Source organism: Patiria miniata, unplaced genomic scaffold (genome assembly GCF_015706575.1).
Source record: "Patiria miniata isolate m_02_andy unplaced genomic scaffold, ASM1570657v1 HiC_scaffold_1, whole genome shotgun sequence".
Classification (NCBI taxonomy): Eukaryota; Metazoa; Echinodermata; class Asteroidea; order Valvatida; family Asterinidae; genus Patiria; species Patiria miniata.
Window position 1 is genome coordinate 37,550,757 of NW_024037047.1, and position 12,996 is coordinate 37,563,752.

Sequence of the window (12,996 nt, forward strand, 5' to 3'; positions counted from 1 at the left end):
TAGCACCAAAAGCACTTCAGCACGCACATACACACACGGTCAAAATTCATCCCCCGTGTTAAGGTCAGTGACCAGACATGACATCGTGCCGGAACCCAGAATTAAAAGAAAACGACAAATTCTGCCATTTGATTTACTAAAAGGTGAAAAGTTTTGTTGTTGAATGGATTCATTACCAGTAAACAATGCAACTCAACTACAAGCAAATGACTCAACTACGGGAAACAGAATAGAATGAAATCAATCTTTCTGCAACGCAACTCGAGTCACTGTGAGTGTCAATGACTCAACTTCACTAAGTCTATGGCATGACTGCACTCAAGTCACTGTCATTTGCTTGTCCATGCTTTTGGGGGGATTTCTTTATTTTCTGTATTTTGGCATCTCTTCAGCACACTCACACACTATTGGGATCACATTGTGAGGGTAATTCCATTCACCTGTCTCTTTTCGTTAGATTGTTCGTCCACTTCTCATGTACGGTAAAGGTCTACACCCAGGTAATAATGCAGATCACTTATACAAGATTTCAATTTTTTTTATATTCAAGGGGAGTTTTATATATTCAAGGGGAGTTTTTATACTCAAGTGAATTTTTAAGCAGAAATGATATCAAAGTGTTTACTTTTCGGTTTGGGATACAAAAACGAGTGAGTGTTGAATTATTAAAGTGAAAGGAAAGAGTTCTCACATTGAGACAGACTGTGTCCAGATACATCTCCCTGAATCTGATGTCCCTGTGCTTCTCAGCTTCTTCTCTGCAGCACTGGAGAAAACAGACCATCTGACATCCTCCTACAAAACACATTGCATTCACATACACTTTTACTACCTACGTGTATTAATCTGGTAAACAATGTGCATATGATGTGTTGAGACTGGCATTTCAATCCAGCCAATTCAGCTTTCTATAAAACAGGCATCCCACACTTTAATAACCAGCAGAATCACGGTTGTTATCACTACATGTCGATGCTTGTTGTAGTATAAGTCAGAAAAAAAACTCTGTATTTGGTACAATTTATAGGCCATATCACATAATGAGCATCAATACATAATTTAATATTTACCTTTCACCATTAACATAAACATCTCCCTGAAACCAAAATCCCATCAAAAAAGAGTGATCATGGTACTCACGGCCACTGTTATGTCAAATTGGTATCTATCGGACATCTGCAGTGAAAAGCAGAAACTTGTACATAGGTTCAATCCCACCCTGTTAAGCATGTAATTTTTCTCATCACAAGCACTTGAACAGCATTATTAAAATGTCGGTGGAAGGCAAAACTCCTTATTAAATTTACATCTCTGCACAGGGAGACTTAATCCAAGTCATCACTGGATAAGCAATACATTAATGCAGTACCCGCTGCTACCGTATGTACATCAGATTCAAACCAGCCAACCGATCCTGTTAGCTCGGGGATCGAGTGGTATTGGCATCTGCACTAGAAAGCAGGAGGTCGTGGGTTCGAGTCCCACCCGAGTGATTTTTTCCAACTTTCACTCGGGGAGGTAACACACTGAGTATACAGTGTTTATACTTCTGTGAAGGGAAAAACCTAATTTGATTTGAACAATACATATGGTGTACAGGTAGTTCAGTAATACAGGGTGACTAAAAAAAAAGGAACTCAAATGGCACCCCTTGTTTTTTGAAGTACATGTAGTTCAGCATGTAGCGCGTTCAAGATATAGGATGTGAAAGCCCAAGTGAATAAGCTTTCTTTTAGTAAAAGAATAATTCAAATTGTCATGTACTTTTCCAGCTATGGACTTTTAAACACAAACACAGTTTATAATTTTGTCTACGAATCACAATAAAGGTAAGTGATACTTAAGCAAAATATGAAGACAATTCATATTAAAAAAAGACACATAAAAAACCTCTCATAACCATGATAGCGTGCACTTATAACATTTATACACCTTCTGCTTCCAATGTTAAAACAACAAGCTGTATAATGTCAAGAGTTTATAGTCTTGCCGTGCTTTCTACTTGGCTACCATGAGACATGGGATTATTCTGATATCGTTTTAATGATACGACATGGTTTCATTTTACTGAAATATCACTTACCTTAAACGTTCAAATTTCCATAACTGGAAAAGTACATGAGTGATTTGGATGACCTATTAACTGGGCTTTCACAACCTAGATCTGGAAAGCGATACTTGCAGAACTTCCGTAAAAAATAGGGGGCGCCATTTGGTGCCTTTTATTTTTTTTTACTCATCCTGTATTATAAGGCCAAATGTTACAGTATTCAAATGTTTCCTATCAAGAAAATGCCATATTCCTGAAAATAAATCTGAATCTAAAACATAAGGCCAGTTAACATTAATTTTTAGGTTTTCATTACTACCCCCCCCCCCCCAGCCCCCGATATTTTTTTTGTTTTCCGCATGAAAGCAGAAAAGCATTGTTTTTGTTCTGATTTTTCCTTTCTTTTTCTTTTTATTCCACCCCAAATCCCATAGACTTCGTACAAGTTTTTAACCGCAGCATTTTTAACCCTAAACAGAGGCTATGTATTCTAACATGTCTAATGAAACCTAACCTACTGGTATGTGAAGACCCCAAAGTGCGTTTGTGTCCGGAAGAGTGACGTCATGATAACGTCAGCATGGGTCATCTTAAATGTACAAACTGTAAGATCCTACATCTAAAGAACAGTAAGTCTGATTGGGTAAAACTCAGTATGTAGGTAGACCGGGATGTAGTTATAGGCAAAAATTGAGGTGATGTCATCATGACATCATTGTGTGATTTTATATCAATTTTTGAAGTTTTGGACCTTTAAGCCATATCTCATGGATGCAATATGCTAAATTCAATATTCCTTTTTGTATCATGTTGGTTAGGTAATAGGTATATTCACAAAATTGTGAAAATTGTGTGATGTCATTATAACGCCATCAAAAATATCGATCATCATAAAAATTGGTGAGTTGGTAGATAATAGTAAGTAGCACACAAAATCTGAAATGACTTTACGATGACGTCATCACAGGACATGTGACATGATCATGAATGAACATTTGTCAAAGTTTTCTATTGATAAACTATCTGACTGATTGGCTCAAAAGTCTTTATGAAGGTAGTCCGACACGTGTCATCAGGGTAAAATGATTTCTGCTCGTTTCTGCCTTTTTGGACAAATTTGATAATAAACTTTACTAATTAAAGATGACATTGTTTTCATATGCAAGGGCTGATTGGATCGTCATAAAACTTGGTGGGAAGTCAGACAATGTTATTTGTAGGCAAAATCTAATGTGACGCCATAATGATGTAATCGGTTGATTTCTTTACAATATTTCTGTATGAATTTCCAAATAGATTTCTGAAATATTAGCAAAAACAAAATGCAGAAAAGCCTATGTCCTGTTCATTAAACTGTTAAACAGGCATACATGTAGCTCTAGTTTATATTTTGCATTTTTCTGAAGGTGTTATTTTTTCTCCAATAAATTTTTTTATCAGACAAATTTAATCACCAAATCCATAGGCACAGTCCCATTGATCTACAAGCAAACAGTGAAACATCACTTTTTGCACACCGCAAACGTTGCACACACACTTGATGCGGTCGTCTGCTTGCAGTAACGTTATTCTGTGGGGCGGCTCGACCATTGTGTAAAGAAGGGGATACAATGTATATCTTTTTTTCCCAGTCATATCGACATCACCTTTACACGCTCTGAAAAAAGGTAATCCCCTTCTCTAGAAAATGGTCGAGCCTCCCCACAACATAACTTTACTGCAAGCAGGCGATCGCATCAATTGCGTGTGCAACTTTCCACGTGTTGAAAGAGCGATGTTTGTGAGTGAAAACTCTGATTTATTGGAAAAAAATTTGGTTTGAGGTCATAAAACAGTTGACTGGTATTTAATATTTTGTAGTTTCATGTTTGTTGCGAATCTTCAGTATTCAATATCAATCCGAAGCAAATTCCATCTTATGAATAGTTGTGTCTTCTTCAAGGTTTATAACCATAAATTGAACTTCAACTCCCTCAATTTACTTTGGATGTGACAAAGTGGAATTTATAAAATATGAAATACAAATTCCACTCCCCAACGATTTTTGTCAATCTGAGTGACGAACACCAAAACAATAATTTTAGCTGGTGTCATGAGAACCCACAGTGAGACAATGTTCTAGCATTAACTTACATGATATTAGCTTTGTGCACTGCAGTGACTGTCTGTCTGTTGTTAGCCTTGGCAAACTCAAAGGCAAACTCGGCCACCCTTCTTGAGGCAGGTTCAGTGATTAGCTTAATGCTCTGGACAACACCTTCAACAATCTGTAACACACAAAGCAAGTGGAACACAGCAAAAGACCTTGGATCAGTAGATTGAATGTGGACCTAGTTTTCTTTCACCAAACTGATTATCAAATTGTGAGCGATTTTAGCAAGAAGAAACACACAGTTTCCTTAATCAATAGTATTAAAGAAATAGCACAACTAAACACATGCTCACATGGAACATCATATTCCCGTGCAATATTCATTTTGAGGGTGAAATCACTTGACCGTTACTTTCCAGATACATGTACCGGTATTCAAACTTACAAGAATTTTAAATGTGATCAGACACCACAAATCAAACAAACCCCATACATGTATGTTTCATGTAACAAACTGTGGGCTGATAGATGGTATGACATCTAGAAAAGTGCAGATTCTTGTAACATACTAAATATGCAATATCGACCTCACATGTAACAAAAGTGAGCCCATAATGCAATAACTGCACCATCCTGAAAGAATAACAATGTTTACATGTAAGTGTAATGTGATAGGCCTAAACCAACCTGTAATGAGATAATAAGCCCATGATGTCCAATAAGGGATATTTTAAACTGAGAGATCCTTTCAGCAGTTGGGCGCTACCAATTGTCTACACGTTTAATTGTTCAGGGACCCTATCCAGTGGAAACAACATTCCCAAAAGTCACAAAATAGGTCAAAATATACACCTAGCTACTGTACATTTTTGTTTTGGCAACTTCAAAATTGTGTTCATTTTTTCCCCAGACATAGACCGTGTGCCAGAAATTGTAGTGCGCAGACTCATTCTTGACTTTTGGTAGCAATTTACTTTCTTCCCTAATGAACACCTTTTGTGACACAGATTAATACAAAGGATGTGGCCAGTGGACGTGGACAATTTTTTCTTCTTTTATAAGGAAACTGGGTCCTCAACAACATGATTACCACCATTGTTTTTTATTCATTTTGCTCAAAACTTTGATAGCAAGAAATTAATTAATGTTACCTCCCAAGTGAAAGTTGGAAAAATCACTTGGGTGGGACTCGAGCCCACGACCTCCTGCTTTCTAGTGCAGATGTCTTACCACTCGACCACCGAGCTAACGGGATCGGTTGGCTAGTTCAAATCTAATGTACATGTACATAGCATCCGAAACAGCTTGTGTTTGTCCACAAACACATTTCTAGTTTAACTATTGGTTTATAAAGACAACGTCTAGGCTATTGTCAATTCATCTATTCACACTGATTAAGGTTACAATGTGACTTTGGCTAACTTCTGGATTTTTGGTAGGGATTGGAGGTTATGAGGAGAGGGACATACAGGGTTATAATACTCACCACATGTTCAATACCACTGTATTCTCCTTCTGTGTTCTCTCGGATTGTTACCAAGTCCACATTATCATATGGTGTCTTGTACCCATCTATTGACTTGCAGGGCCTGACATTGGCATACAGATTAAACTCTCTATGGAGATAAAGAAGGTCATAATCTGAATCAATGTCTTGTTCTACTTTCATTCTATATCAATACATTGCAGTTCATTTTAGGTATTTCAGAATCACCAACAGGCAGCAAATTCAAATCTTACCTGCACACCGAAAATTAAAAACGTAGTTCTATAGGCTTAACAAAATCCTATATTTCTCACTGGAAAGCTTTTGCCCACCTCAAGCCGGGCAGCCCCCGGCCATTAAGGTGCCGGCTTGCCACAGTCCATCTGCTTCAATGGGTGCTTGGAGCTTAGGGTCACTAACTGCCCTGTCAAGTGGACTGCATCACTGCACTAAGCAAATTAAAGTCAAATACAAGAAAGAATCATCAAGCCTTTTGCTTTGCAAGCTGGAACGTCAGGACTACATGTACATGTATGTGTCCAGGATTGTCTGAAGATCTTACACAAATTAGCAATGTTTAAAAGACCGCTGTCATAAACAACATGCTTCTTGGGCTCAATGTAGACATCGCAGCACTCCAGGAGACTTGTCTCGCTGGAAGTGGATCACTGAGAGAGGAGGAGCACAACTTGTACTGGCAAGCAAACAGTAAGATGAACCACGATGCATGGAGTAGGTTACTATCAAAAACTGTCTACTGAGCGCAATCGAAACACCATCCAAAGGCTCAGAATGCATACTGTCGGCCCAACTGTCCACCTCAGCAGGCCCAGTTAACCTACTCAGCGTTTATGCCCCAACACTCTCTTCTCCACCCTCGGTCAAAGATCAGTTCTACAAGGATCTGAAAACCACTTTCAGTAACATTCCCAAATCTGAACACTTGTTCCTGCTGGGTGACTTCAATGTATGGGTTGGGGGAGATCATGATACTTGGCCTTCCTGTCTAGGTCAATCTGGTACCAGAAAAATAAATGAGAACAGACAGTGACTATTGGAACTGTGCACTTACAAGTACCATGATCTATGCATTACCAACACCGCCTTTTGCACCAAACCCTGCCACTAGGTATCATGGCGACATCCACATTCTAAGCACCGGTACCCGATGGACCTTATTATTACTAAACAAGCTTCCATCAACAAGGTTCTAGTTATACGCAGCTACCACAGCATGAACTGTGACACTGACCACTCACCAGTATGTAATAAGGTCAAGCTACAGGCTAAGAAAATCCATCATTCCAAGTCAGAAAGCCTTACTCTCATCAACACTGCTAGGGTCTCCTATCCCCAGCTGGCACAGGAGTTTGCTGATTCCCTTGACAAAGCCCTCTACAGTACACCTGAGGGAGACACTGGTACAACCAAATAGAGCCACATCAAAGATGCCATCTACAACACAGCAATGTCAGTCTTTAGCAAATGTGAAAAAAAAACCATGCAGACTGGTTTAAAGCCCATCCAGATGTGATGGAATCAGTCACATCCTGTAAATGAACCACACTTCTGAACTACAAGAAAAAACCTGCAAGAAAACACTTGCAGTCCTAAAACCCGCAAGAAGCACAACACAAAGAATGGCCAGACAGTGTTAAAATGACAACTGACAACAACTTTGCAGCCACATCCATCTGGTCTCATCAGACACCGCAAACATCTAGGGAACGTATGCTGGCATCAAAAAACCTTAAGCCCAAGCATCATGAGAACTGCCCTCTCAAGTCCAAATCCAGACGAAATAGCAAGAGAGTCAGAACTCAATGACACCACTGATGCTGCCATATCCCGGGGGGGGGGGGGGGGGGGGGGGGGGGGGAGCACTTACCCCCCCTCCCCCTGGAAAAGCAAAAACAAAAACAAAACAAAAAAAGGAGGGAAAAAAAGAAAATAAGAAAGAAAAAGAGGGGCGAAGTCATATTGCTTTTAATTTAATGGGAGGGGGGAAAATTTCCCTGCACACCCTCAAAAAATGATAAATCGAGAATATATGCTGGACAAGTACAGGTATTCTGGGGAGAAAATGTGCTTTGCCCCCCCCCCCTCTAAAAAATTCTGGCAACGTCCATGGATGCTGCGTTGACATCACACACTGTGGAAGGCCTGCAGTGTCTCATCAACAGATTTGAAATCGCATGCAGCGAGTTTGCCTGACCATCAGCCTCAAGAAGACCAACATCATGGAGCAGGGCATCAGCATCGCCCCATCCATCTCCATCAATGACCACATCCTCGAAGTGGTCCAGGAATTCACATGGGTTCAACTTTCACCAGCAACCTGACCCTCGATGCTGAAATTAGCAAACGCATTGGTTCTGCCATGTCAAGATCGGCCATAAGGGTGTGGAAAAACTGTGCCCTCACACAGAACATGAAGGTCTGTGTGTATCAGGCTCGTGTTTTCATCACTGCACTCTATGGCAGCTAGCCGTGGACAATACACCTAACAAGGACATCGCCTTAACACATTTCATCGGCGCTGCTTTAGACGTATCCTTGGCATCAAGTGGCTAAATGTGCCAAACCAGAAGGTCCTTGAGGAGGCAAACATTCCCAGCATGTATGCCCTCCTGTGTCAGGGACGCCTGCCATGGCTCAGCCATAGGCACCGCATGAATAATGGCAGGATACCCAAAGACTCTTCTCAACAGCCAGCTTGCCATTGGCACCGGAGCCACTGATCGCCCTGCTCTCAGCTTAATAAATGTCTGCAGACCTGTGCGAGATGAAACAGTGCAACATTGACCCAATAAATTGGAATCGGTCGCAAACAACTGCCAAGCATGGAGGGCTGCAGTATACAGGATAAGTGTGGGAGAGAGAAGAGAAGAGCTCTGAGGAATTGATAAGCCTTCACATACAGCACCTGTGGCAGAGACTGTCACTCTAGAATAGGACTCTACAGCCACAGCAGACACTGTCCCACCAATCAGTGATACTGTGCGCATGGACATGTACGTATATACAGTCACAACAGTACACTTGTCAAGAACTGGGAAGTAAGCTATCTTCAGTATCCACTCATAGAGAAGTTTAGGTGTCAGAAACATTCAGAACCATCAAGTGATTAATTCCTCTTCTTAACAGAATACTACAGGAAAGAACAATACTTGGTCGATGTCTTGAGAATCAAGGAACTCTAACATTGCTTTGGTCCTTAAAATATATCCATTGTGTTTTTTATGATGCATGAGAAGCTGATCCTCTATAAAATACCACAACTTCAAGATCTTCCATTGCAACCAGCGACATCACGTATTAAAGAAAACTGTCCTAAAATATAGAACAGCAAAGATCCCCACTCATTTTAGTTTTGAAACAGATGTTTATTTCTTTAAGTTTTCACCCTGCTGTATATATGAGGGCCCCCCCAAAAAAATGCCCCTTGCAAATTATACCCTAGCTGGACTTGATCAACTATTCAAATATTTGAAATGTGCCTAGACTGGCCACTGCTCGGGATTTGCATGTGTTTGCGCTTGACGAAAACTGACAAAGAGCTTATTATTAATAGTAAAGAGAGCAGGTAGAGGAATGGCCGATATTTGACCATTTAATAGTCTCGCGAAAGCTCTGAAAATCATATGCAAAAGTGGCTTTCAACTAAAGTGTGGCATTTGGTAAACAACAAAACTGCACAATAATTAAAATAACATTATAGATGTTTTTAATCATCTCCTCGTGGCCACATTATTTTCAAAACAATTGAATATAAAAATGCTATTTGAATATTTGGTTCATGATCAAATATTGAAATATTCGGTGTACTCGCCAGAATGATGGATTAGAATTTACCAAGGGTTACCATGCACTGTGTTGAGCTCACTACGGGAGTACTGTATGTCACTTTCAACCTATACTACGATGAATAATGTAGGAACCTACTTGCGCAGAGCCAGATTGAGACTCATGTGGCCCTTGCCAACTGGTGTGGCCAGGGGCCCCTTTAAACCCAGCTTGGTCCTTCCCATGCTGTCGATGGCTTCAGGAGGTATCCTTGTCTTGCCATCAGGTCCTCGAACTGGGGTCACATCCACCGACTCCCAGACAATAGGAACCTGGGATATTCATGTAACACAGAACTCTTCGTAATCTCTCAAGTAATTGTACATATGAGACACTTTGTGAAACAAGCTTTACAGATACATAATATATACATAATATTTGTACATACATGGAAAACAAGTATTAGGCAAGCAAGTAGCTTCTGGAATAGAGAGTATTTTAGCAAAGAAGAATGTGGTAAATATCTTAAAATGTCTAGGTCAAGGCTCACAAAATTGGCAGTCCGATGTCCCGGGACAACCAAAATATTTTGTCGGACAACCAAAAGTTCCAGGTTGCCAGCCCGACGGGCAACCACTGTTTTTTTCACCAATACTCACACATTTTCACACTTTAATTTAGTCCATGGGATTTTCTTAAGTTGCAGAATCCCATACATGTGCACAGTATCGAACAATAATCATGATAATATTGACATTTTGTACTCAGCTGCTGCGCTCTCGCTATTTGATGTTGGTAATCTACGCATAAACCAATAACGGGTACCAGCCAAAACAGAAACGCGGTCAATCACAGTCTGTATGTACAGTCCGGCTACATCATGCAATAACATTTCGTGTACGTAATGTGTGTAGGTAGCGAATGCCATCCTGAGTTTGTCTTACAGTCACTATGTGGACATGTGCACAAAAGATATCCACATAATGCAGGTTGTGTTGACGTTATGTGGACTAAGCCGTGTCCACATAACGCTTTGCCCTCTCTGGAAAACAGGTTTAGAGGCATTTTCGGGTTAGGGTTATCTGTCGCAGAATGACGAGAAACATTCAAGGAAATCAAAAAACAAATTTGGGGTTGAATTAGTTTTCACAGTTTTAGTAAAGTTACTTTTTGTACGGAGTTTTCTTAACTTCACGAAAAGAAAGGAATGTCCACATAGAGTATGTAAAACAAACATGGGTTTGTGTACGTGTGTTCCAATAATATTATGACTGGACCACTGTACACCATGTACCAGCGTGGTGCAGAGCGCGGGTTCCGTACACACGCACGCAGCCACGGTCGGCCGCACTCTTGCAATATGGCAATAGCGCAGCAGCCGAGTACAAAATATTTTGATTGTCCCAGGATGTCGGACTGCCCTGAGCCACATCAGGTAAGCAGCCATGTACAAAATGTACATTAGGATTTGCCTTCAGTTTGTGGCAATATTAAAAGTTCTTTATTCATGTTATTGGGCAACTGAAAATGAAATTCAGGCAACCAGTTTCAAGCATTCCTGCCTGAAGGGCAACTGCATTTGAATTTTTGTTGGGAGGCCTGTGGGTATACAGTTACAATATTTTGAAAGTTAAAAGTTGAAAGGCAGCAAGAAGCTGGCAATAAATTTCATTTAGGAACAGTAAATACAATATTTTGTGTAATTACAAAAGGATTCAAAAAGGTTTTTCTTGGCAAATCCTGTGTTATGTGTGCTACATAAGCTATACACGTACAAGTAGAATTGACCAGAAACTGCATGTACCTACCTCTGCAGCAGCAAATATTTGCTGCACTGACGCTGATATTTCAGGGCCAATGCCATCTCCTGGGATGAGTGTAACAGTTTTCGGCTGGAAAAAAATACAAAATTTTAACTATGTATTATTCTCTTCTTTTTTAAAGTAAGATAACATTTAAAGAGTAGTGTGGCGAAATGAGCTATACACCCTTTGTGGCGGGAATAACTAGGTGACCCGACAGTCTGACCTGATCGATGGATGGAATTGGACCTGGCCTTAACCCACAAAAATATTTATTAACCTCACGCAAGGATGAGTGGCTACCCAAACGCAAGGGGGGATATAGTCAATGAACGGCGGACTAAGCCTAGGGGCTGTTCGTTTGGCGGAAATATACCACCGATCTGCGATTAAGTACTTGACTTTATTGACAACAGAGGAGACTAACTTATTCAGATATATCCAACAGAGAGCGGGACTACATAAGCTTCACAGTAACCAGTTATTCCAAGACGTTAATCAGTTAGTTTATTCCTTTAGCACACTTCAAATATAATGTCAATGCGTCACCATTCGATAATTTATGCAATGATAAACCTCACAGTTAAGATAAATCCAGGTAAACCTCGCTGTGATAATAAGCACTAGTAAACCTCACTGTGATAATGAAAACTAGTAAACCTCGCTATTAGAATAAGCACTAGTAAACCTCGCTGTGATAATGAACACTAATAAACCTCGCTGTTAGCTGAGGGGTCAACTTCCCCTTGTCATTAGCTTATACAATTATAACCTTCGTACAGCTCTTGGGTCAACTGCACCCTTCAGCTTATACAATTATAAACGTCTGGTTCAACAGGGGTCAACTGCACTCCCTTATGATTAACTTGCACAATTATAATTCACAGCTGAGCAGGGTTATTCACTTAAGGTAACCTTACTTGGGTATACGTCACCTATACTTCTCGGGGTTCCTAGTTTATAAAGTGGTCGTCTGCACCACTGACTTAAATAACTGGCTAGCGTTCTTTCACTTAGCACAAAATGACTCTAATGAGGTCTACAATAACAGAATAAAATTATACAATACAACACAGTCCTTGCTACTCGCTTGACCAGCAAATTACACACACGGGGTAGTTAGTAACGTTATAACCCACCCGATGATAATAATAGTCCCCTGACGTTAACCCAGTAAACCTTCGGGAAACTCAGGATTCACAGACTTTACAGGGTCGCAATCAACTGTTTCTACGCCAAAGTTGCACAGGACAACGGCATGCAATTCCCTCCACAAAGCCACAATTAAGCGGGTTCCCCGGCAGGAAAAGCGAGCTCTCAGTTTTCCAAGTCCGCATCAACCGCAGCCACTCCAATTGGCATAGATCAACGGCAGACAGACCTTCCAAACAATCTTAGCTACACTATTTCCTCAATGGGAAAACAAGCCTACGGACTCACAGGGCAGCTGTACCGCAGCTACGCTAAATGGCCCAAACAACGGAAGACAATCCTTAAGTCTGAACTAAGCCTAACTGTTCCCCAACCTTCAGATTTACTCCGGGTCCGACTACTAACTTAACTCAGGCCCTATATCTGAAATATCCCGACTTCTTAACAACAATCCACCCCAAATCTTATCCGATAAGACCTTAAAATGCACAGGGGGATGTAAACAACAAGTCCAGCTTTACTGACCGATCACACCAGGCGCGCTGGGACTTTCTCCCGCTCCAGTCCAACCACGCAAATCAGTAAACGCTCACGAGATTGCTCGAAAATCGCTTGTTTCACAACGCGG

At 40.6% G+C, this 12,996-nt stretch overlaps 1 protein-coding gene across 1 annotated transcript in view; it reads right to left on the bottom strand.

The window, feature by feature from the left end:
• Positions 1 to 669: 669 nt before the first annotated feature.
• Positions 670 to 12,996, bottom strand: part of LOC119729802 (probable isocitrate dehydrogenase [NAD] subunit alpha, mitochondrial) — a 28,381-nt gene continuing 16,054 nt past the window's right edge. Inside the window, exons 3-7 of the mRNA XM_038202555.1 lie at positions 11,223 to 11,306; positions 9,574 to 9,746; positions 5,629 to 5,758; positions 4,184 to 4,317; positions 670 to 795 (exon numbers count right to left, since the gene is read on the bottom strand). Coding sequence (XP_038058483.1) covers positions 747 to 795; positions 4,184 to 4,317; positions 5,629 to 5,758; positions 9,574 to 9,746; positions 11,223 to 11,306 — 570 coding nt within the window. The 3' untranslated portion in view covers positions 670 to 746. The remainder of the gene's footprint in view (positions 796 to 4,183; positions 4,318 to 5,628; positions 5,759 to 9,573; positions 9,747 to 11,222; positions 11,307 to 12,996) is intronic.